The sequence below is a fragment of the Ailuropoda melanoleuca genome, chromosome 8 (assembly GCF_002007445.2).
Source record: "Ailuropoda melanoleuca isolate Jingjing chromosome 8, ASM200744v2, whole genome shotgun sequence".
Taxonomy (NCBI): Eukaryota; Metazoa; Chordata; class Mammalia; order Carnivora; family Ursidae; genus Ailuropoda; species Ailuropoda melanoleuca.
In genome coordinates, this window is record NC_048225.1 from 84,795 (window position 1) to 110,238 (window position 25,444).

At 40.3% G+C, this 25,444-nt stretch overlaps 1 protein-coding gene across 4 annotated transcripts in view; it reads right to left on the minus strand.

The window, feature by feature from the left end:
* Positions 1-25,438, minus strand: part of TRPC6 (transient receptor potential cation channel subfamily C member 6) — a 101,836-nt gene extending 76,398 nt beyond the window's left edge. For all 4 annotated transcript variants that reach the window (XM_034665630.1, XM_034665632.1, XM_034665629.1 and 1 more), the window contains exon 1: positions 25,120-25,438. In XM_034665630.1, coding sequence (XP_034521521.1) covers positions 25,120-25,289 — 170 coding nt within the window. In that variant the 5' untranslated portion in view covers positions 25,290-25,438. The remainder of the gene's footprint in view (positions 1-25,119) is intronic.
* Positions 25,439-25,444: the final 6 nt, after the last annotated feature.

Genomic DNA, 25,444 nt, shown 5'->3' on the forward strand with positions numbered 1-25,444 from the left:
CTCAGGGCTAACTGGCCGCAGAGCCTGTGGGAGGCTCCGTCCTATTCCTTCGGTTCCAAACATCTCTCGACATCGCCCCCTGGCAGCCTGCTCTTTCCCCACACTGAAACAGACCTGCCTTTTATTCCATGATTTTTAAAAGGCCTCCTCTTGGCTCCCCACTACCTCTTCCTGTCTGCGAAGGGACCTGTGTGCCTGGTTTCTTTGCTCATGGTCTGAGCTTGGGCAGAGAGGACTTGGTATTTTCCCATCATAATCCTTGATGTGAACCACTGGCTTCCCCCCAAGTAGGAGCACCCGGAGCATATGGCAAGACCCAAGGGCATAAAATCTATTAAACATATCGCATCTTCTGGAAGACGTGCTGATGGAGAAGTGGTTTTATTTCCAGATGAACGTGGGAACAGTATGGAACAAGATGCGAACTTTTCATGTGAAACAGATGTCAAAGATGATTTGAGTTTATGGTGGGTTGCACCAGTTTTCATGAGAACTAGTGATTTTTTCTGTGGTCACAGATATACAATGTGGAGAACCTTATGAAAATACAATTTTATTTATAAAATTTTGAGGACCATGATGCCAGCTACTCCCTAGGGAGTGTTTCTCCATGAAGTTACCTCTACAGATTTTAAGCGTTAATGGTTTAAACCTTCGAATTTACCTTAATAACCAGGATCCATCACGGCAGGACCACCAACTAAAGGTAAACTGTGCTTTGTTGGTGGTTGGTTCTGTTTTTAATGGAGAGTTAACAGAATTTCTTAGTAATCTGAAAGAACTCATTGCAGCATTTTTTCAGAACTTACTTTTCCATAGGCTTGAAAGCATCTACTATCAATTCAAGCGGACTTTTTTTTACAGTTCTTTTTTAAAAAGAAACAGCTGGACATGCTGTGGAAAAGTACTAACTGTCGCCCAAGGTGAGAATTGAAAATTAAAACTTTCATGACGCCAAGATGATAGCATTCTTTTTTTTGGAGGGGAGGTAAATGGAGCAGTAGTTTCATCGTGGGGGTAAATTATGGAGCACAGTGCATTCACTCTCTAATTAGGGTTTCTTAGAAACTGACCTTTTATTGTAGATCCTTAAAAACTGCCAGTCTGGGAGTTAGACTTGGTCTATAGTCCTGGACTTATTTGAGTTTTAAAAATCAGAATAGATCGCATATAAAATCCTACTTCTGGCTTCTCTTAAAAAAATCGCCACTCGTGCCTCACGGTGACCTCTGACCAGGGCTACGTGGGGAATGCCGCTTCAAAGCAGGGCACCCTTGAAAAGCCCTCAAGCCCCTAATTTACATCAGACTTGCTTTCCTTGCTTTCATCACTTGCCCAGGACTTGGAGTCGGCACCACCCTTCCGAGCAACGGGCTCCTCAGAGAGCGTGTTCGGAGAGTTGCTGCACAACCCACAAGTGTATTACTGAGCGCCGTGCCCCAAAGCCCGTGGCAGCAGACACACAAACCATCACTGACACGCATCTGCTCTGAACGGGCACCAGCAGCGCCAGCCCGGGCGCAGGGGAGGCTGTGGAAGTGCTGTGCCCACCGAAAAGGAGGCCAGCCTAATGCAGGAAGGAGGCGTGAAGAAAGGGGGTCAGAGGCGTCCAAGGGCTTGTTACAGGATCAGGAAGGAGATGAGGGCTGATGCTGGAACGGGGAGTCAGCCTGTGCACGCTGGTTTACGGAGCTGCCCGCAGGGGGCTCGGCTTGTACTTGGGTGTTATCAAGCAGCACCCACCCAAGGGGCCTCGCCGCTCACTACCAGGTCTGATAGCATGAATGCTTCTGTTATCTATACTGGATTTAAGACCTAAAATGCATTGCATACATCTGTCCTTTTAAAAGTTATGTTCAGATGGTCAATTTAAGGTTCTTTAAAAAAAAAAGATTTTATTTTTAAGTAATCTCTACACCCAATGTGGGGCTTGAACTCACAGCCCTGAGATCAAGAGTCACACCTTCCTCTGATGGAGCCGGCCAGGTGCCCCCAGTTTAAGCCTCTTCTGATGACTCAATGGTCCCATTATCAATGTCAATCATTACCCCATGCTGCCAATAAAATATCAGTGCTGTTAGTGGGTTTGAGGATTATTATTTCCTACTACACTAATAATATTCTATTTGAGTAACTCATGTTTCTTTATATATAAAAATGTTAGGCAAATGGATACCAACTGATAGAGAAGAAATTCTAGTACTGTCTCCCCTTATTTGTTGTCTCTGATGAGCTAAATGGGGGGATCAAACCCATTAGAAATATATACCGTAAGTCTTGTATTTAGCTTTATAAATTGCATGCATTAGCTTCATGCCATCTCCTTAATTTTCTCAGAAGCCTGTCCCCCACAAACTTTTAAAGCTTGCTTCAGCCTTCGTGCAGACTCTCGAGTGCGTCCCTGGACTGCAGCTGTCATCGTTACTGTCCTTCTGCCCTACATCTGATGGGGACGTCACAAGGGAGAGAAGGTCCCTTAGGCTGGAGGCAGACGGGTGCGGGCTGCGTTCCACACAAGCCCCCTCCTCTCTCTCTCTCTCTCAACAAAATACCTGAAAAGGTGTGTCGGTACTGGGATTCCAGGGATTACCTTCAAAGCCCTACAATTCAATTTCTAAAAAAGCAAAATTCTTGGATATTTTGGTCCGTTAACACTCATTAATGAATTGCCTGGTACCTTCCGCACAGATGCATAAAACACACTGTAGCATCACAAAAAAAATGGCTTCAAATCGCTAGGATGAGCGAAGTGAACCTGCGGTAAAATAAACATCTTGCGATACCAAAAGTACAAACCTGCTCTGACCATGAGTGGTTCCTAATTCTGCTTTCTCTACCTTCTCTAATCCTCCTGAGACTGGGTCGCTCAGGTCACAGAAGGGAAAAGAAAGATCAGGGATTAAACAGAAACGTGTAACTAAAGAAAGAAAGAAGTGCAAAGAGGGAGATAAGAAGCTAGGGGAATCACCCAATTTCAATGGGACATGCAAGGATGTGAGTAAGACGTTATACAGTTAGTATCTACCAGTTTGGGGCAGTCCCTAAATTCGAGAAGCTTATGACTTCACCCTGAGTCCAGAATATGGGCAGGGTAAATCCCTCGGCAAGTCACCCTTGACAATTCCTTCCCTATTCTCTTTCCTTTTTACTGCTTTCACGACATGAAAATGCTTCATTTTATACAACCTGAAATTTTAAAGTGGCTTAGGTTTTGTCCCAGATATTCCTGGGGGGCGGGGTGAGGGAAATGCAGTGGTTCAGGCTATGCTAATATCCTCTGCTGTTAATATGTTTTCTGACGTGCACACACCTACAGGTAGCCTTACTGTCTTCGTAGGATTGTTGCGTAATGACTTGATAATAGAAACAACGATGCTTTGAACGTTCCTGTATGTATATCCTGAGGCATGTGCGTAAGAACCTCTCTTGGGGGTGGCTCTCAAATTTCAGCACGTTTTAGAAAAGAATCACCTAGAAAGCTTGTTAAAACACAGGTTGCAAGTTGCTGTACTTATAAGTAGAATCTTCAAAAACAAACAAACCCCAACTCATAGATACAGAGAACAGATTGGTGGTTGCCAGAGGTGGGGGGTGGGCAAAACAGGTGAAGGTGGTCACCAGTACAAACTTGGAGTCATAAAACACGTAAGTCCTGGGGACGTGACACACAGCAAGATGACTGCAGCCAGTGACACGACCGTACATCTGAGAGTTGCTAAGAGAGTAGATTTTTTTTTTACTCAAGGGTAGATCTTAAAAGCTCTCAGAAAGTTTGTAACGATGTGTGGCCCCAGATGTTAGCTAGAATTATTGTGGTGATCGTTTTGTAATATATGTATATATAGAATCATTATGTTATAGTTGAAACTAATATAATGCTGTATGTCAATTATATCTCAATAAAAATAGGTTTTTTAAGCAAAAGCTTGAGAAACACTAAGATTTACATTTAGAACTCAATGTAAGTAAATAAAATTAAAACATCAATTATTGTAAGTAATTTTTCCACACACAAACACTCTCAGGCATTAGTAAACCTCAGGGAACACACTTATTCAGTCGTTTATTCAAAGCATATTTATTGATTGTCTGCTATGAGACAGGTGCTATTGTAGGCACTAGGAGCAGAGTGGGAAGTGACTCCAAGTCCATCCCTTCACCGAGATTACACACTAGCCCGGGTCCAAGGGGAAAAGTCAAGTAAACAAACACCATGATTTCAGATAACAGAGGGATATGCACTTTTCAGCCAGAGACTATTTCCTTCTCTCCTTTCTCTAACCCTATCTTCCTCACTCTTTCCCCTTGCTCACTGTTCAAGAGCGGAAGCAGGGGCTAGTTCCCTTTGTCCACAGCCAGAGACACCACTAAGTTCTCCAATTTCTGATACCAGCCAACCGCTCCTTTTACAATCAGGCAATGAATCCACAAATGTTCCCTGAGCAGCTAGTATTTCCTCAGGATGAATCTCTGTCCGGGCAGAGAAGAAGGGAAAAGTAAGAATGCAGAGAATACGCAATAGACAAAGCAGGCCAGTGACCTCGTGCACTCAGCAAGCCTCTGCTCAACAACTCAACACAGCCAAGCACTGAGGGTAAGAGGAGCACAGGGAAGAAGCCAGGAGCTCGACACAAGGAGGACCAGTCTCCTAGGCAAGGCAAGACCATATTTGTTCAATCTAAAGCTGCCCCATTTTTTTGCATTTTAAAATCTTTAAAATTGGATTTTATCTTACAATGGTGATGCCTTCAACTTGGTGAAATATAGCAATGATAGAGCAAAGGAGCATCTGAGAACTGTGGAGAACTTACGGCACACAACAGTCGTCCAAAGTCAGGGTGTGCATCTACACACACACACAACACACACACACACACGGCTGGACTCCACCCTTGGTGTTTCTGATGCAGTTATTCTGGATATCTGGGAAGTTCCTCAGTGACCCTGGGCTCATTCTTGGGGGAGTTGGGCTCTCAGGCAGCTGTCTTTAACCTGAAGGACCCACACCCTAGGAGAGCGCAACAACTTTGCAACAGGTGCAAAGACAGGAAGAGTTTTACCAAAATGTTTCTTCAAATTGTCTATATCCACATGCACTTTCCTAAAACTTCCCCTAGATTTCTCTTAGAACACGTATGCAGTCCGTCAGTCCCACTGATTCTCCCCCTAACCTCCATTCAGTCTCCTTCCTTTTTCACAGAGGGAGGCACAGCACTCTCGCAGCCTAGCACTGCCTGAAACATGAATGTCCCAGAGTTCTAACAAAGCCTCCTTTAATCAGGGCACCCAAAGCTTCCCCGTCCACCTTTTTAAAGGATACATTTCTGATCATTAGTAAACAAAAAAATAAAGTATTACTGAGCAAAGTGTGTGAGGTTTTGATTTAAGAAAATCTGAAATCTACAACCAAAATATCTAGGATCCAATCCTGAACCCACTACTAGTTGTGAAAACTTGAGAAAGTTACTTAGTCTCCCAGTGTCTCAAACCCCTCAAGGGTAAACTACAGAACACTGTGAGCATGAAATGAGTTAATATATGCAATTGCACGTGCCACGTAGGAAATGTTCTATGGTTTAGCTGTTATTGTTGTAATTATTAATGTAATGATAATTCAGAGGAAATTCTTAAAAGTTTTATATAGAATTCCTCTTGCTTCAGAAAACTTTTATAAGGTCATCAGTAAAAAGCCTTCAAAAAATATGTGTGACATGACAGTTATTTGAAAACATGACTTTAAGTAAAAGGAAGAAAGTAAATACGTTAAAGAAGAGCTTGTGTATTTTTAAATTAATGGTGATGAATACTGCATCGCTAGCCTTTAGCTTTAATGAAGTACAATTTTAAAAGTGATGGATCCGGGGCGCCTGGGTGGCTCAGTCGTTAAGCGTCTGCCTTCATCTCAGGGCGTGATCCTGGAGTTCTGGGATCGAGCCCCACATCGGGCTCCTCTGCTGGGAACCTGCTTCTTCCTCTCCCACTCCCCCTGCTTGTGTTCCCTCTCTCGCTGGCTGTCTTTCTCTCTGTCAAATAAATAAATAAAATCTTTAAAAAAAATTAAAATAAAAGTGATGGACCCATCCTATTTACAAATGTTAATTTTCACAATATATTGGCAATTATATCCTTTGCAACTATTTAACCCTATGATGAAAAATTTCACATGGTACCTTAAAGATGTGTGGTGACATATATTTTTTAACATTGTTTTAGAAAAACCAATGTGAATATCATCAAGACCACTGCTTTAGGAGTAAAACTGTCGGGTTTTAAGGTATTCTCATCATCACCTTTACCAAGTTTTACTCAATTGTCTTCTAACAAGACTGTGCCCCTTTGGTATTTATTTCCACCAGCGGGGTATAGGGCTTCGTTGGTCAGCATCATCCTAGACACTTGATAGTATCAAGCTCATTTATGTTTTTGCCAATTTAGTGGATTTCGAATGATATCTCTTCGTGACTCTTTTGGCATATTCCAGATTCCCGATAAGACTGAGGATGATCTGTGTTTCTGCTGCTGTGAGAAAGTTATGCATCTTTTAGAGAATTTATAAATTTTCAGCATTTTATAAGTGGTCAGTATCTTTTTCCAGTCTGTAATCTGTCTTTCCTTTCTTGTTATGATACATTCTGATAAACAGAGTTTCTTAATTTTTATGAATTAATTTATAATTAATGCTTTGTGATTTGTGTGTGTGTGTCATAAGAATCCTTTCCTGCCCCCAAACTCATTAAAAATTTTAAAGAAACTATATAGATGCTTTGCCCTTACAATTCATCTAGAACAGATTTTTGTGTAGGATTTGGGGTAAAGACCCAATATCTGAGTTTTTGCCCATGTGGATATACAATTTCCTTAACACCATTTAATAAAAAAAAATTTTTTTCTCATTGATTTGTCCAGCCACCTCTTTCTTATAAATTTGATTCAATTATTCTATTACAGCAATATCACCCTGGCTTAATTTTATAAACTTATGTGGATTCTGATACTCGGTAAGACAAGTCTCTCCAGATGATTCTTCTTCACCAGTGCACTGACTATAATTTGGTTGTCTGCACATCTGTTTAAATCCCAGAATCAAGGCTGGCCAGTGAGCTCAGCTTGTTAGAGTGTGGTGCTAATAAACCTCGGAATCCATTTGCCAATCTTCCACAGAGGAGACAGAGAAATTTGTCTCAAATGAAAGAATAGGACAGATCATGGCCAGAGAGCTAAGGGAAACAGATATGAATAATACGCCTGATCAAGAATTTAAAGTAATAAGCATAAGAGTACTCACTGGACTTGAGAAAAGAGTCGACGGCATGAGTGAGACCCCTAACACAGAGATAAGAAATAGCAGAGACAAAGGGCTCAATAAATGAAATGAGAAACATGCATGATGAAATGAACAGCAGGCTGGAAGAAGCAAAGGAGCACATTAATGACCTAGAAGACAGAGTAATGGAAAGTAATCAAGCTGAAGAAAAGAGAGAAAAAAGAATTACACAAAATGAGAACAGACTTAGGAAACTCAGTGATTCCATCAAATGTAGTAAGATTCACATTATAGGAGTCCCAGAAGAAGAAGAGAGAAAAGGGGGCAGAAAATTATTTGAAGAAATAATAGCTGAAAGCATCCCTAATCTGGGGAAGGAAACAGATATCCAGATGCAGTAGGCACAGAGAAACCCCAACAAAATCAACAAAAGCAGATCCACACCAAGCCATATTGTGATTAAATTGGCAAAATACAGTAATAAAGAAAAAAATTTAAAAGCAGCAAGACAAAGGAAGACAGTGACTTATAAGGGAAAACCCATAATGCTATCAGCAGATTTTTCGGCAGAAGCTTTCCAAGACAGAAGGAAAAGGCATGATATATTCAATGTGCTGAAAGGGAAAAATCTGCAACCAAGAATACTCCATCCAGGAAGGCTGTCATTCAGAATAGAAGAAAAGTCAAAGAGTTTCTCAGACAAACAAAATCTTAAGGAGTTCCTGATCAGAAACCAGCCCTGCAAGAAATAGTAAAGGGGCCTCTTTGAGTGGAAAGAAAAGACCAAAAGTGAAAGTATAAAGTTAGGAAACACAAAAGCAGGGAAACTGAACATTTCTGTAAGAAATCAGTCAAGGGACTCCCAAAATGAAACGATGTGAAATATAACAACACATACCTAAAATGCGGGGAGGAGAGGAGTAAAGAATGGGTTCAAACTTAAGGCACCATCAACTTAATACAGACTGCTATATGGTTCTATGCAAACTTAATGGTAACCACACATCAAAAAACCACTAATAAACGCGCAATAAATAAGATAAAGAAATCCAAATTTATCACTAAAAAAATCAGTAAACCATGAAAGAGAGAAAGACAAGAGAGGATCAAAGAAAATCTCCAGAAACAACCACAAAACAAATAATAAAATGACAATAAACACATATCTATCAATAATTACTTTGAATGTAGATGTACTAAATTCTCCCATCAAAAGACATAGGGTGACAGAATGGATAAGAGACTGCCTATAAGAGACTCATTTCAGACCTAAAGACACCTGCAGATTGAAACTAAGGGGATGGAGAAACATATATTATGCAAATGGAAGTCAGAAGAAAGCCAGAACAGCAATACTTCTATTGGACAAAATAGACTTTAAAACAAAGACTGTCACAAGAAACAAGGATGGACACTATATGATAATAAAGGGGACAATCCATCAAGAAGGTACAACAATTGTAGATATTTATGCACCCAACATAGGAACAGCCAAATACATAAAACAGTCAATAACAAACATAAAGGAACTAATTGATAATAATGCAATAATAGTAGGGGACTTTGACACCCTCCCTTACAGATCATCTAAACAGATAATCAACAAGAAAACAATGGCTTTGAATGACACATTGAACCAGATAAATTTAACAGATATATTCAAAACATTCCATCCCGAAACAGCAAAACACACATTCTTTTCAAGTGCACATGGAACATTTTCCAGAATAGATCACATATTAGCTCACAAAACAAGCCTCAACAAATTCAAGAAGACTGAAGTCATACCACGTATCTTTTCTGACCACAACAATATGAAACTTGAAGTCAACCACAAGAAAAAAATCTGGAAAGACCACAAACACATGGAGAGTAATAACATGCTACTAAACAATGAATGGCTTGGCAAGGAAATAAAAGAAACATAAAAAATTACATGGGAACAAATGAAAGTCAAAACATAGTCTAAAATCTTGGGGATACAGCAAAAGCAGTTCTAAGAGGAAAGTTTACAGCAATACAAATATAACTCAAGCAAGAAAAATCTAAAATAAACAACCTAATCTTACACGTAAAGGAGCGAGAAAAAGAACAATAAATAAAGTCAGCAGAAGGAGGCAAATAATGAAGATTAGGGCAGAAATAAATGATATAGAAACTAAAAAAAACCCAACAGAACAGATCAATGAAACCAGGAGCTGGTTCTTCAAAAAAAAAAAAAAATCAATAGAACTGATAACCTCTAGCACTCTTATCAAGCAAAAAGAGAAAGGATTCAAATAAACAGAATCACAAAGGAGAGAGGAGAGATAACAACCAATACCACAGAAATACAAATAATTATGAGAGAATATTATGAAAAAGTATATGCCAACAAATTGGACAACCTGGAAAAAATGGATAAATACCTATAAACAAACTAACAAAACTGAAGCAGAAAGAAAGAGAAAATTTGAACAGAACAATAATCATCAAAGAAATTGAATCAGTAATCAAAAAACTCCCAATAAACAAAAGTCCAGGGCCAAATGTTTTCACAGGCAAACTCTACTAAACATTTAAAGAAGGGTTAATACCTATTCTTCTCAAACTATTCCAAAACAATTCCAAAACATAGAAAAGGAAGGAAAACTTCCGAATGCATTCTATGAGGCCAGGATTACCCTGATACCAAAGCAGACAAAGACCCCAGTAAAAAAGAGAACTACAGGCGAATACCCCTGATGAACACAGATGCAAAAATTCTCAACAAAATAATAGCAAACCAAATTCAACAAAACATTAAAAACATCATTCACCACGATCAAGCGGGATTTACTCCTGGGATGCAAGTGTGGTTCAATATTCACAAATCAATCAATAAGACAAAGAATAAGAACCATAAAATTGTTTCAACAGATGAAGAGAAAACATTTGACAAAGTACAACATCCATTCATGATAAAAACCCTCAATAAAGTAGGTTTAACATATCTCAACATAATAAAGGCCACCTACAAAAAACCCACTGCTGACATCATCCTTAATGGTGAAAAACTGAGAGCTTTTCCCCTAAGGTTAAGGAGGAGACAGAGATGTCCACTCTTACGCTCTTATTCAACAGAGTACTGGAAGTCCAAGCCACAGCAATCAGACAACAACAACAACAACAAATTAGAGGCACCCCAGATCAGTAAAGAAGTCGTCAAAATTTCACTATTTACAGAAGACATTATCCTATATATAGAAAACTCTGAAGACTCCACCAAAAGCCTGCTAGAACTGATAAATGAATTCAGTAAAGTCACAGGATACAAAATCAGTGTACAGAAATCTGTTGCATTTCTATACACCAATAATGAAGGAGCAGAAAGAGATTTTAAGACAATGATCCCATTTATAGTTGCACCAAAACAATAAGATATCTAGTAATAAACCTGACCAATGAGGTGAAAGACCTGTACTCTGAAAACTACAAAACACTGATGTAAGAAATTGAAGAGGACACAAAGAAATGAAAAGACATTCCATGCTCATGGATTAAGAACAAATATTGTTAAAATGTCTATGCTACCCAAAGCAATCTACACATTTAATGCCATCCCTATCAAAATACCAAAGTAGTTTTCACAGAACTAGAACAATTCTACAATTTGTATGGAATCCCAAAGAGCATGAACAGCTAAAGCAATCTTGAAAAAGCAAAGCAAAGCTGGAGGTATCACAACACCAGACTTCAAGTTATATTACAAAGCTGTAGTAACCAAACAGTACGGTACTGGCACAAAAACAGACACAAAGATCAACAGAATGGAACAGAAATCCCCAAAATAAAACCACAACTCTATGGTCAACTAATCTTTAACAAAGCAGGAAAGAATATCCAGTGGAAAAGACAGCCTCTTCACCAAAAGGTGTTGGGAAAACTGAATACCCACATGCAAAAGAATGAAACGGGACCACTTCCTTACACGATACAGAAAATAAAATTCAAAATGGATTAAAGACCGAAATGTGAGGCATGAAACCATAAAAGTCCTAGGAGAAAACACAGGCAGTAACCTCCATAGCAACTTTTTTCTAGATATGTCTCCTAAGGCAAGGAAAACAAAAGCAAAAATAAACTATTGGGACTATATCAAAATAAAAAGCTTCTGCACAGCAAAGGAGACCATCAACAAAACTGAAAGGCAGTCTATGGAATGGGAGAAGATATTCGCAAATGACATATCCTATAAAAGGTTAATATCCAAAATCTATAAAGGGCTTACAAAACCCAACACCCAAAAACCACATAATCCAATTAGAAAATGGGCAGAAGACATGAACAGATATTTCTCCAAAGAAGACATACAGATGGCCAACAGACACATGAAAAGATGCTCAACATCACTGATCATAGAAATGCAAATCAAAACCACCATGAGATACCACCTCATACCTGTCAGAATGGCTAAAATCAACAACATGGGAAGCAACAGGTGTCAGGGAGGATGTGGAGAAAGGGGAACCTCTTACACTGTTGATGAGAATGCAAACTGGCACAGCCACTCTGGAAAACAGTATGGAGGCTCCTCAACAAGTTAAAAATAGAGCTACCCTATGATCCAGCAATTGTACTACTGGGTATTTACCCAAAGAATACAAAAACACTAACTCAAAGGGATACACGCACCCCGATGTTTATAGCAGCATTATTTACAATAACCGAGATATGGAAGCAGCCCAAGTGTCCATCAATTGATGAATGGATGAGGAAGTGGTATATGCATACGATGGAATATTGCTCAGTGATAAAAAAGAATGAAATCCTGCCGTTTGCAACATGAATGGATCTAGAGAATATAATGCTAAGTGAAATGAGTCAGTCAGAGAAAGACAAATACTGTATGATTTCGCTTATATGTGGAATTTAAGAAACCAAACAAGCAAATGGGGGGAGAAAAGAGGCAAACCAAGAAACAACTCTTAAATCTAGAGAACGCACTGATGGTCACCAGAGAGGAGGTGGGTGGGGATGGGGAAACAGGTGATGGGGATGAAGGAGGGCACTTGTGACGTATGGAAGTGTTGAATCACTATAGTGTACACCAGAAAGGAGTATAACACTGTATGTTAACTAACTGGCATTAAAATAGAAATCTAAAAGGAAAAAAATTTATTAAAACTTACTTTAAAAAGTCTGAGTCTGTCTTTTCTTTATGAGAACATTTTTTTATGTACTGATTCAATTCCTTTATTTGTTATAAAACTATTTAGGACTTCTATATTTTCATGAGTCACTTTTGGTATGTTCCGTTATTCTAAAACTTGGCCACTGTGTCTCACATTTTTAAATTTGGGGGATATATGATATTTTCATTATAATTTATTTTTAAGTATTTTAAAGTTTTTCTTTTGATTTCTCCTTTATCCATGAAATGTATATATAAATGAATAATTTTTAAATTTGTGAAAACGATTTATTTTTCCTATGTGAGGGTTCCTTTTTCTCGCATCCTCACCGACACTCGCTGTTTCCTGTGTCGCTGATTTTTGCCATTCTGGCAGCTGAGGTGATATCTCGTGGTTTTAATTTTTATTTTCCTGGTGAGCAGTGATATTGAGCATTTTTTCATGTGTCTGTTGACCATTTGTATATCTCCTTTGAGAAATGTCTGTTCATGTCTTCTGCCCATTTTTTAATTGGATTATTTGGTTTTTTGGTTTTGAGTTGTATAAGTTATTTCTACATTTGGATACTAACCCTTTATCAGTTATGTCATTTGCAAATATCTTCTCCCATTCTGAAGGTTGTCTTTTCGTTTTGTTGGTTTTCTTTGCTGTGCAGAAGCTTTTTATTTTGATGAAGTCCCAATAGTTCATTTTTGCTTTTGTTTCTCTTGCCTCAGAAGACGTATCTAATTCAATTGTATTGTGATCAGATAGTCTATGAGATACATATTCCTTTATTAAAATTTATGTGCTAGACGATAAAGCAAAACTCAACAAATTCCAACGTTTCACACATGCCTGGAAAAAAGTGGACATTCTTTACATAGTCAGATTCTATAAATGTCTAATAAATCATGCTGGATAATTTAACTTTCAAGTGTTGTTATTTATAATTTTTATTCAACCTATAAAAAATTGAGATTTCCCACTATGAGGCTAGGTTTTCAATATGGCTCTTACAGTTCCTTCAATATTTGCTTTTATTTCTAAGTCTACCTCATTGTAGGTATGCAAATTTTTAACTTTTATACTTGTAAGATGAATCATACTTTCTATAATTTTGTAGTGGTCCTCTATCTCCCTACTAATGTTTTTTCCTTTAAAGCATTTTTCTCTTTCGGTTTAGTGTACCTACCCATATTTCTCTTTGCATTGGCCAGATATATCTTCCTTCCTCTCTTGATGTCCAGTTTTTCCATGTCCTTATGTTTTAGAAATGTCTCGTATTTAAATGAAAAATAGCTGGATTAAGAAAAATCTATTTTGTAAATCTGTTTTCCCCCCTTGGTGAATTCTGTCAGTTAAATTTATTATCTTAACTGATATATATGAACTTGTTTTTACCATCTTACTTTTTGGTTTGAACTTATCTTACTTCTTTTTCCTTGCTTGTTTTTCCCCCAGTTCTTTATTTTCCTCTTTGTCTTTCTCTCCCCTCCACTGGTTGGTAGAGCCACACACTGTCTCTAATGGCTGTACGTTTTGTACAGGCTACTTTGAAAATTTACAGCGTGCAGTTAAAGCATCACCCTTCTGAAGCAACATCACTTCAGAATTTCTTTAAATCTGGTAACTCCCTCCCAGCTTACATGATATTGTTGGGTGTTTTAGTTCTGCCCTTTTTTTAAACCCACAAATCAGAGTTACTATAATAGGAGAACGGGTATCCGTTTCGTTGTTCCCATTTCTTTGCTACCTCAGACCATCCTGCTAGGAAAAGCTTCCAGTCTAGTACAGACTGTCCTGACTTACGACGGCTCTGCTTATAATTTTTTGACTTTATGAGAGTGTGAAAACGATACACGATCAGTAGGAACCATACACTGAATGTTGAATTTTGATAATTTTTCCAGGACTAGCAGCACGTGGTCTGATACTCTCTGGCTGTTTACAAGATCATTTCTCATGAGCTGTTCTAATCCAGTTGCAGGGCCTTGCACCTGTGTGTGGACCTCTCCTTATTTATCGTCACGTACGTGCTGTGGCCTCACCATGGCTCCATCTCTTTCATTGGTTCTGAAGATGTCGTCAATATTTTTCAGTTATTTCCTCATCTATTCTCTGTGCTCCTTGTGGACTGGGCTTGGAATATATGGAACGTCTCTCCGATTCCAGCCTCGCCCTCCGTTAGCCTCTCTCACAGTTTATGTTCTCTTTCTGCGTTCTGAGAGACTTCTTGGTTCCCCAACTTCTAGCGCACGGGTCACTTCTCTTCCCGTACACGCAGCTCCCTTTCAGGCTGGATGTGGTCTTCCACAGCTAACTCTCATCTATTGATCTTTTTATCTCAACAGTACATTTTTTAAATTTATGATAGTTGTTTTTTTGGTTTTTTTTTTTTCCATATGCTAGTTCATCTTGGACAATCTCTTTTACTTGTTCACGTTTGGGATTCCATCTTTATTTCTTTACATAATTGATACAGAGTCATTTTATATTCTTATCATTAACTCTTAAACGAATTCCTTGGGGGACTTATACCTCGTATGTGGTTTCTGCTGACTCCCACTCGTGATGGCTGTTTTCTTCTGTAAGATGAATTAAATAAATACACACTCATAATCAAGGATCACCAATTTGTAGAGAACCTAGGGGACCAGTGTTAACTGAGGAGTTTCAGGCCCAAGGCGGTCTCCCTAACCTGATTTCAGGACTTCTGTCTTTCAAGAGAACTCAGTGTGCAGTGCTCCTCTGCTGGCCTGGGTCCTGCGTCCGTGCAGAGACAGAGGCTGGGTGCTTACTCTCCTCACTTCCTGTAAGCACGGAAATACAAACTGTTTTATGCAGAATCTAGTTGTTTTGTAATAGGATGACAGCCAAGGTAATCTACTCTACTAACTCACAGGAGGCAGAATTTCCAAAAAAAAGTTTTTGAAAAGTTCATATTATTCAGAAAAAGAAAGCCAGCTAAGTGAAAATAAGCTTATTTAACAAGAAAATTTTCCACCTTTGGGAAATTTTTATCTCGTAAAATTTTGGGTGATCTGAATAAGTACAAACTTACTCTATATTTTCTGAAATTACAGATAATCCAAATCAGGAAGAAGGTCAATATCAAGATAGAAATAAAATTCCTTTGTCCTCTAGTTTAAATATAAAATTTCTGCATCATACTTTTATTTAAGAAATAAACTAAAAAGGTCATTTTTCGTGTATGCTTTCTCATAAGACACTATATTACTTTCCTGACACAGTAACAAGCAGAACATATAGACACATCATTTATTCTCCTAAAATATATCAATAGCACCTGGTATATAGTAGTAATTGATGAGAATTTAATGAATTCAAATAGAATATTTCCCAAATTATCTGATAATATCTGATCATTGGATCCTAGGTAGAAAAATGAATGTTTAAATCTCATAGCTTTGTTCTTGGATAAATACACAGTAATGGTTTTCTTGATTTAAATTGTTTATTTCCTAACTCTGGTTTTCATAGTGAATCTAAAGTACCTGAAACAATAGAATTCCCAAATTCCAGGGAATTTTTTTAATATTACTCCTAGGTAATCCTCCTAGTAATTCTGGTTTAGTTGGACTTTCATAATTCTTAGGGACTCTATTTTATTTTATTTTATTTATTTTTTTTTTTAAAGATTTTATTTATTTATTTGACAGAGATAGAGACAGCCAGCGAGAGAGGGAACACAAGCAGGGGGAGTGGGAGAGGAAGAAGCAGGCTCATAGCGGAAGAGCCTGATGTGGGGCTCGATCCCAGAACGCCAGGATCACGCCCTGAGCTGAAGGCAGACGCTTAACCGCTGTGCCACCCAGGCGCCCCGGGACTCTATTTTAAAAAACAGTCCAGGGGATTCTGACATATAGCAGGATTTGCAAACCAGGTCCTCATTCTCTTGTACATACGTTTAGACAAGAGGCTGCTGATACATTCTCTGTGTTTACCTGACATGAAGTGCAACACTCTTCCTTTAGTAAATGCCTCTCACTATAAGGTTCTAGTGAGAGCATCTCTGACTCTCGCAAGGAAAGAGGGTGAAGAGTGCTAAGCCCCTCTGGGTCTAAGAGAGGTTGTAAAACAATTTGAAAATAATTGATCCAATTTTTAGAAGACAGATTGTAATGAAAATCAACTAGATGACTTTGACTACTGTAAGGTTTGTCCAGGCACAACTTGGTCCAAAGCAAATTTATCAATATATTATCAATAATATGCAACTTTCAGACCATTTTCACTTAACCATGGCTTTCTCACTTTCTTGATTTTAAGTTGGATTATTTCATTCAAGTACTTAAGACTTTCCTCGACATAAAGAGTTTTGGTTTTGGGAAGTTCAGTTTTTACAAATTTGTTTCCATTTAACTTATTTAAAATTCAAGTATTTTTCCTCTCACCATTTTAGTAAAAACGAAAAAGATAAATTCCCCTGGGTGTTTTGTCAATACAATGTAAAAAAAGAAATGGTTTATATTAATATTTTTTGTTTGTAGGATTATTAAAAATATTTAACAGGCACATTTTAGGGCTCAAGCATATACCAGAATGCTCTTAGAATTCATCAAATGACCTGAGATTCAAGAACATAAAACGCCAATATTGCAGTGTTTCTGAAAAAGCTAAGAAGAAAACATGGTACCTTAGCAGCAAAGGCTAGCAACACCACGTGAGGCCGGAGAGAAAGGAACTTTAGAGAAAAGGCCAACCCACTGAAATCACTTGGTATAAAAGAAACACGGATTCATTCATTCAACAAGCATTGCCTGAGTCTCCAGTCACTGTTTGCAGGCTAGATCCCTGTCCTCAGGGAGATGCCGTTCCGCCGGAGGGAAAGAACTACAGACAAGGAAGGTGGAAAACAAGACAAGTGAACACACAGGAGCTCACACAACCCCTCAAATAGAAGGCCAAGTTCTGGCTCAGACACTTGAGGAACATTAAGTGGGAAGTTACCTTACATGTTTGAAACCTCCGCCTCCTCATTGACAGGAGGAAATCATAGAACCTATCACACAAGTTTGCTGGGAGGATCGAGGAAGCTAATATAAGTAAAGCAAAAGACTGTCATAGTCCTGCCTGTGTTTTAACATCAGCTAGAGAATAAAGTTCAAACCCTGCAAATTCTGGACAGACCAGAAAGGATGTCCTTTGCCTTGAAATCTTTCCTGTCCCATCTTCTCTCTCATTGACCCAAACTCTAGCTAAGGGATCACTAGGAACTGTCAATAAAACAGGCTAGCTCCCTGTAATTGCAAAGTCATTTTAATTGCCTAGCACCAACAGCTTTTGGTCTATCATGGGTTCTTTGAGTTCTTTAAAGAAATACTGTATCACCATCATTCTTTTTGGCTCCAAGGACAAGTCTGTATGGGAAAACATGGGCATTGAAGATTTTGAGTTGAAAAGTGACTCAGAAAGTCCATTTCTGGATGTGAAGGAACGTGGGGAACACTTTAACCAAATTTATTTTGTTTAGGTATCGTTTTTCACATGTGCATAAGAGTTACATATGACCCAAATCTGTATCTAATTAAGTATAAAGGGCTATTTCAATAGATACAAAACAAAAATATAAAACATCAGGGCAGGCTACACAATTGACAGAACTTTAGATTCAATGAAACATGGTGTTTGTGGTTCCAAGTAAGATGCCTAGCACATCAAAGGAACTTAAACAAATATTTGTTGAAAGAAATTAATGCATCTGCAAAATGGAATGCAGTGTCTGGCCCTCAATGTCCCTCCAGAAGAAAAGATGTTCTGCAGACAACATTCTGGGATTCTCAGTGTGCCCGGGGATCCCCTTCTCACCACCACGAGCCACCCTTCGATCTATTCATTGCAAAATTCTTGTCCAAAAGAACTTAACATAGTAACAATTAAAACTAGTTCTATCTATTACAGTTTAACTGCCTTAAAGAATTTCAAAAAGAGCTTTAGAAACATGTCATTCTCAATTCTTAAATGATAACCCCCAAGATGCTTTTGCTGATAATTCCCACAAAGAGATCTCTTCCCAATTTCGTGCATGGCTTTGTGCTACGAACCAGAGATACTGGAACTTAAAGATGAAACATGTCTTGAGCAGACAGTGAGTCTTAACGTGGCTAGCCACACTGTGATTGCTTCTGGCAGTCTACACTTTCAGATGGATACCACGTAAGATGCTTTTAAAAACGATGCAGATCTCACCGCGACATCTGCACTTCACCACGCCCACATCGCGGCGCAGAAGTGACATCATCCCAACGACAGAAACGAAGAATGAAAGAGAGCTTCCTCCTTTGTAACCTCTGCAGGGTGGTCCTCAGCTTGTGGGCCGTTGGGTAAAATAAGTAAATCATCTACGGATTAGTTAGTTTGGGTACATCCGTTATTTTCCTTTGGTGACAAAGATCGGCAGTGTTTCAAACCCTAGCTCCCCTGTTAATCTGGTAAGTGATACCACAGTCTTCTACTCCTCCCTGTCTTCCTTCCTCTTTCTGTCAACTACTAAGCCCGTCATCTTTAGCACTCCCTCAGCCTCTCTGCTGTGGTATCTTTTTCTTTCTTATCAGTAAAACGGGGACTATAAAAGTGCATACCTCATAGGCTTGTTGAGCAAGTATGAAGTCAGTTAACACCTACAAGGCACTTAGAAGAGTCTCCCACATAGAGCTGCTACAGCCCGTGACAAATCCAGCCAGTTTCCATTATTGCTGCACGTGATCATATAAGGTCCACAGAGATGAATGAATCAATAGATTAACTATTTCATGAAAGAAGAAGTGGAATATAAAGCTTGATCCTCAGAGATGATGATTTCAATAGAAAGAGAAGGCAGAGGGGAAGCAGACTGATTATGCTCTTGGTAACCTTCCCTCCCATCTTGTCCGCTCGCCCAGAGCATAACTTGATAACGATGAGTACAGGACAACACTGTTGCTTCAGCAGATCAGAGCCAGTGTGTGCTCTCACGTCCCTATGAAAAGACAGAGAAGAAATGATGAGTGTGCTCTCCAAAGCCATGGGCCACCACGTATCCCACTGCGTGGGATGCTGAGGGTAGGGACTGTGCAACCTCCCAGCTCAACAACGTACTAGGTGTGTCACTGCCTCAACACGGCTTAACGTCTCTGAATGTCAGCATTGCCATTTATAAGATGAACATGACAAAGAGTCCAGTGGCCACTCAGAAGAGCAAACTACATTGGAATGACAGGAAGAAAAGGACCTGCTATGCGGTAGGTATTCAAAACTGTTAGTCCTCCAAATAGATGCAAATATTTTCAAGTAGTCCTCTCAGAGACAGCAGCTCACACTCAACGTAAATAGCTCCAGTTAACATCACTTCTCCTCTTCGTCCTGGCTGAGTTCCCTGAATTAGGTAGACAACAGTTATGCTGCAACCATATTTGTTGTTTGGGAATCTGTAACATTCATTTCTATATGCTTGCTGCAAACAGACATTCTATAAGAAATATGATTCAATCAATTCCAATGGCTTAAAAGTCTTGAACAGCATACCAGTTTTAGACGCCCATGTTTAACTGAAATTTGGCATATAGATGAGCCCTTCTCCCTTAGTACTGAAAGTCCCAGAAGATTCTTAAACAAAGAGCAATCACAAATGGTAATTTCATCCAACTGGATCCAATTATATTTAGCATATTTTATAAAAGAGGGAGAAAAACAAGAATGGACTCAAGAAAATGTTTTCCCTTTATGATTTACTCTCCAGGAGGCGAAGATGAGTTGCCTTATGAAGTTACTTCTTATAACACAAGGAACTAACTGTCTAGAAAAAAATGCAAATGTCTTCCTAGAGGTAAATAAACATTCTCTTACAAAATAAATGTGGGCCTTTCAGCTCATCTGTCAGTAACTCCACAACCTGCAAAGCTCACTCCCTTAAAAAAAAGTGTTCATGATAATAATCTGTTATCAGCAGATGTTGAGTACTCCAAACCAGGGGAGGTTTGGAAACAAAATGGGTAGTTTCTGTCATGCAGAACAGACCTCCAAAGAAGAGACCCACCATAAATCCAAGAGTTGGGGCAGATGTCGATTAGTAAATGAAAAAAGGGAGGCAAGTGCAAAGATGATTTTTACATTTGCTTTTCCCCTACTAGCAGCTTCCAAACAGCAAACCCTTAACCAAAGTCTAGGTTTTTGCTTTGTGGTTATAGATGCTATTTTTTCAAAGGTCGTAATGAATATTAGGGTTATCTCTGACGTCTAAGCCACTACATATGAATCCCTTTCTGTCCGTATTCACATTTAAAGAGATCCTATGAGCAATGGAACACCGACGTTGTATAAAACATTACATTAATAATTTCTTTCATGTAAAAGAAAAACCACAGTGCTTACAAGCTACACATTATATAACAGGTATCGAGATACACTGTGAGTACATTTCCATTGTATATATTTTCATTTTAGAACTTATTCAAGTCACTTGTATCTTGGTTCATTTTAAATATCTCCCCTTGTCTTTAATGTTCTGCAGTTTCAACATATGTTTAAATGGGTTTAGTTTTCTGGTTTGTACTAATAGTGTTATACTTCATAAATATGAGAATTCACCATTTCTGGAAAATTATCACCCATTATCTATTCAAACGTTGCCTTTCCCTTGTTGTCTGTGTTCTCTCCTTCTGGGACTCCTATCTTCTTGTTCCATAACTCAATAATGCTCATATTTTTCATTTATTTAAGTCTCTGCATTCTGGATATTATCATCAATTGTGGTTAGTCTGCATTTTAACTCTCCCATTGAGTTATTCCAAAATTTTATTTTTCAGTTGTAGATTTTTCTCTTTGTCTTTAAAAAATTGGTCTTTTATTTTCTTAGGGTTTGATTTCTTGTTATATGTTGTCGACATTTTATACATGCCCATTTTACATTCCCTTCCATGTTTTTATATTATGTCAAGTGTTGAAGTTTAAAAACTCCTGCTGTGTCTTCCGCTGACTCTCCCCGTGGATTATATCATCTGCTCACTCCCATCCGTGGAGAACGGTTGATCATTTCCTTGTGTGTCTGGTCATGTATCACAGTGAGCATTTCTTCAGCGGGCTTGCTGTTTCCTTGAAAATCCTTGGACGTCTAGATGATTGGTACTATTGCTTAGGGACGGCTTTGTATTTAACTCTTCGAGGATCCCCAGGAGTATTTTTTGACATGAACATTTCTAGGTCAGCAGGTGGTGTGAAAAACAAAAGCAAAAGCAAAAACTCACATGACATAGGTGCAAAGAATACAATTCTTAGAAGACGATTTCTTTTTCTCTTATTAATCGGGTACCTTGTTCTCACTTACTGCTGGTGGCATTTTTCCAGCCTAATTTTTCATTAAAGGAAGGGTCCCGGTCTCAGGCGGCAGGCATGTCTTAGTCCCAGCTCCGTGTCTCATCGGGAGCCAAGGCCTTAGCTCCATCTCTGTTCCATGCGGACATTAGACTCCAACCTCCGTGTTCACACAGATGCATAATCCACCAGGCAGCCACAGCTCAGTTCAACAGGAGCTACACTCTCACTTTTAACTTCTTTGCTTCGGACACATGGTAATAACCCTTTCTCACTGATTGTAAAATTACTTAATGTTTTGAAATCATTTTAAATATTTTATCCAGTTTTACTGGGTATTTGTAATCATAAATTTTTTCAGATTATCTCAGTCTACTGCATTGCAAGAGCTTTTATCAACACTTTACTGTTTCATTATTCATAATCATTTAGTCAGTCTTTCCCAAGCAGAAGGTTAGTGGGACTGTATTTCAGATCTTGAGTAGTTAGAAACCCTCCACATTATTTGTTAAGACCAGGGTTCTTCCCCATGTTCAAACATAATGGACTAGAGACAAACTTTTAACTTCTAAGTGAAGTAAAACCTCCTGGAACCTGGGGAAGATTTGGACCATTTCTTGCTAGTCACCATTAGCCACTGATCAAAAGAAAGTGTATTAACTGGTTTCTGACTAAAAGCAGGAAAGAGAGAGGAAGGGAATCTTTTTTTTCCTAAACATCATTTTGAATGTTACCACTTATAAACTATTAAGGCCTGAAAATATGCAACTGCTCTCAAACAAGATGATTTGCCATAATTTTCAGTAGTAAAAGCCCCATGATATAAACAATGTAACATAAAAATCTTTCCACATATGTAAACTATGAAATGGAATTTAGTGAAAGTCATAGAATTTATCCCACAGAAATGACAACTTGCAATAATCTGTGATCTTGTAAGGGAAAAATCTCAATGATTTGAGAAAATGGTGATGCCCATATCTACAGTGAAATAATGCTTGCCACTTTCACAAGTAACACACCTCCCAGCCTAGGAAAATAGATGACATCATTTACATCCCAAGTCAAAAGCGTAAGGAAGGGCTTTTTTGTACTCTCCACCAGATGGAAGTGGTTTTCTTTGGTTCCGTCTTGTACATCATAGGTGTGAAGTGCTGTTGTTGACTGGTCTAAAGTTTGTACTTACTGGATTATTCAACTGGAAAAAATAAAAAACCTCACCAGAATAAACAGTGATGAAAAGTAACGATAGAGTCTTTGGGAAATAACAGATTTAGACAAACCAAACTCTTCTTCTGGAATATGGTTCACTCTGTAATTAATCATAGTATCTTTGACACGATAGGGGGGTGTTCATTACGAACTGAAGCCCGTTAAAATATGTGTCATCTCTCTGCCGCCCTGGTCTACACATTTGGAATGGTCTGAGATTCTCGAAGTGAGAGAGGAGAATGCTTGTTCTCTAGAGAGCAGGTGATGTAGGGAAGTGGATAAATCAATACGGCAATGGGTCACATTCGAAGAAAGCACTGGCGAAAGTTTACAGGGCAATTTGGAATTATTACTTCACTTAGTCTCTCTCACTCTTAATTTTCAACCACAAGTTTTTAAAATCAAATCATTTTTCTCCCACACAGTAACAAATGATTATAGGATGATCAGGTAAAAAAAAAAAAATTTAAATTTTCTCTACAGGACAGTCCAATTGTTAAAAAGCAGTGTAGCTTTCTAAAGTTGTTCAATCTGCCGCAGGCGACATTACCAAGTATCTAACCCTCGCGTAGCAGGTCTCAAGTCTAAGCCAATAAAAAAAATAATTCACTTATGTTTTAGACATATACTCTCAAAGCACATTTGAAAATAGCTGTATTCAGAATATCCAGGATTGATTTGTTTTCTTCCTATTTTTCTTGGCATGTATGTCTGTGCTCCTCAGACTGTGGTCCAGAGCACCGGCTCAGAGATGGTTAGATATGCAGAACCTTGGGCTGCACCTAGGCCCTACTGCCTCAGAATCTGCATTCTAACAAGATTCCCCAGTAATTCATCCGCCCATTAAGGTTTGAGAAGCACTGTGCTATACAACACACAGAAATACTTTCACTAATTCAATGTCAAGTACGAGATTTCTTTCCTGGATGATGAAAATGTCACGGAGTTAGATAATGATAATTCTTCACACCTCTGTGGATATATTAACCACTGATCTATACAGTGTAAAAGGGTGCACTTTATGGTATGTGACATATATCTTAAATTTTGAAAAAGGAAGAAAGATAATAGTAAATGCTTTCAAATTGTAGCGCTCATAGATGAATGGAACCAGTTCCAACTTTTTTCTTTTATCTCGGGAAGAAATTAGATGCACCATTTCCAGGCGCTCACCTCTTCCTGAGAAAGAGAACACGCCAGGGCTTGACTCTGGGCAGACCTGACGTGGGTTTGCAGAAGCCTGGCAGTGGGGGCTGGAGCGGGGAGGTGAGCGTCCCCCAGCACCCCCACCACACACAAGGGAGCTGCTTACCCAACTGCAGCTGAGAGCTGCTCTCCCCGGGAAACCGCGTGCGGAAAGAACGTCAGGAACCCACACTACCCCATCGAGGGAAGTGACAAAGAGGCAGAAATGCTCTCTGCCAGCTGCCCGTGAGCTCCCCGGCGTGTGGGGGAGGGCAGGCTTCTCCCTCCTCCCACCCTCTGCCCGCCCCTGCCAACCCCGAACCTCCCTCGCAAAAAAATTCTTAAATAATTCTTAAACAAAATCCTGTAGTTGCTCCGAGCTCCCCGCAAACGACCTCGACCCCCTCTCCTCCCCAGCGGACAAGTCTCCCGCCCCGCACCCCTGCGCGCCCCCGGGGAACGCCTGGCGCTCAGGGTGGGAAAGCCGCTGGCGCTTCCCTGTCCGCGACCTAACCGGGCGACCTGGGGGCCGGGCGCAGGCTATGGGGGCAAGTTCGCCCCTCCACCGACACCTGCGAACTTGTGCTGGGTCTGGCAGCGGGAGGGCCCGAGCGCGCCCCCCGAGGGCAGGGGCAGGCAGCGGACGCGGGGCGCGCCACGCAGCGCCGGGGACCCCGAGCGGGGTAGCCCTCTCCCCCTCACACCCCGAGTCTCGCGGCGCAGCCCGTGCCTTCGGCGCAGCGACAAGGGGTCCGAGCAGACGGGGAGCCGCTGGGGCTCCAGACCGACACCTGCCCACCCTTCGCGGAGTCGGTACCCCGAGGTCAAGCTCTCCGCGGCCAACACACCCGTGTGTGCTCACAGGGGACAATACCTCGACGCGCGCGCCCCTCCGCTCGCTCGGGGCCCAGCCCAGGCTCGCACGGCCGGGAGAGTGACACTCTTGTCCAGACGCGCGCGGCCCCGGCTCGCCCCCTCCCGCCGCCGCCCCCCGCCCGCGGCGCCCGCACTCACAGGCAGGGGTAGTAGCCGTAGGCCGGCCGCGGGGGCTGAGGGCAGCCGTCGTCTCCAGGCTCCGAGTCCAAGAGCAGGTAGTCCTGGCTCTCGTTGCGCCGCGCGCCGGCCCCGGCTGCCCGCCGAGGAGAGCCGCCCCTGCGGGGCGCGAACACCGGGCTCTGGTTCATGGCGCGAGCGCCCTGCCGGCAGAGGACCCGCGCTCCGCGAAGGCACGTCGGCCGGCGGATGCGCAGAGACCTGGCGCGCAGGGGCCCGCGACCCCCGTCCGACTGGCCGCCGGCGGACCCACGCGCCGGGCACCAAGTTGAGGCGGGGGTTCCGG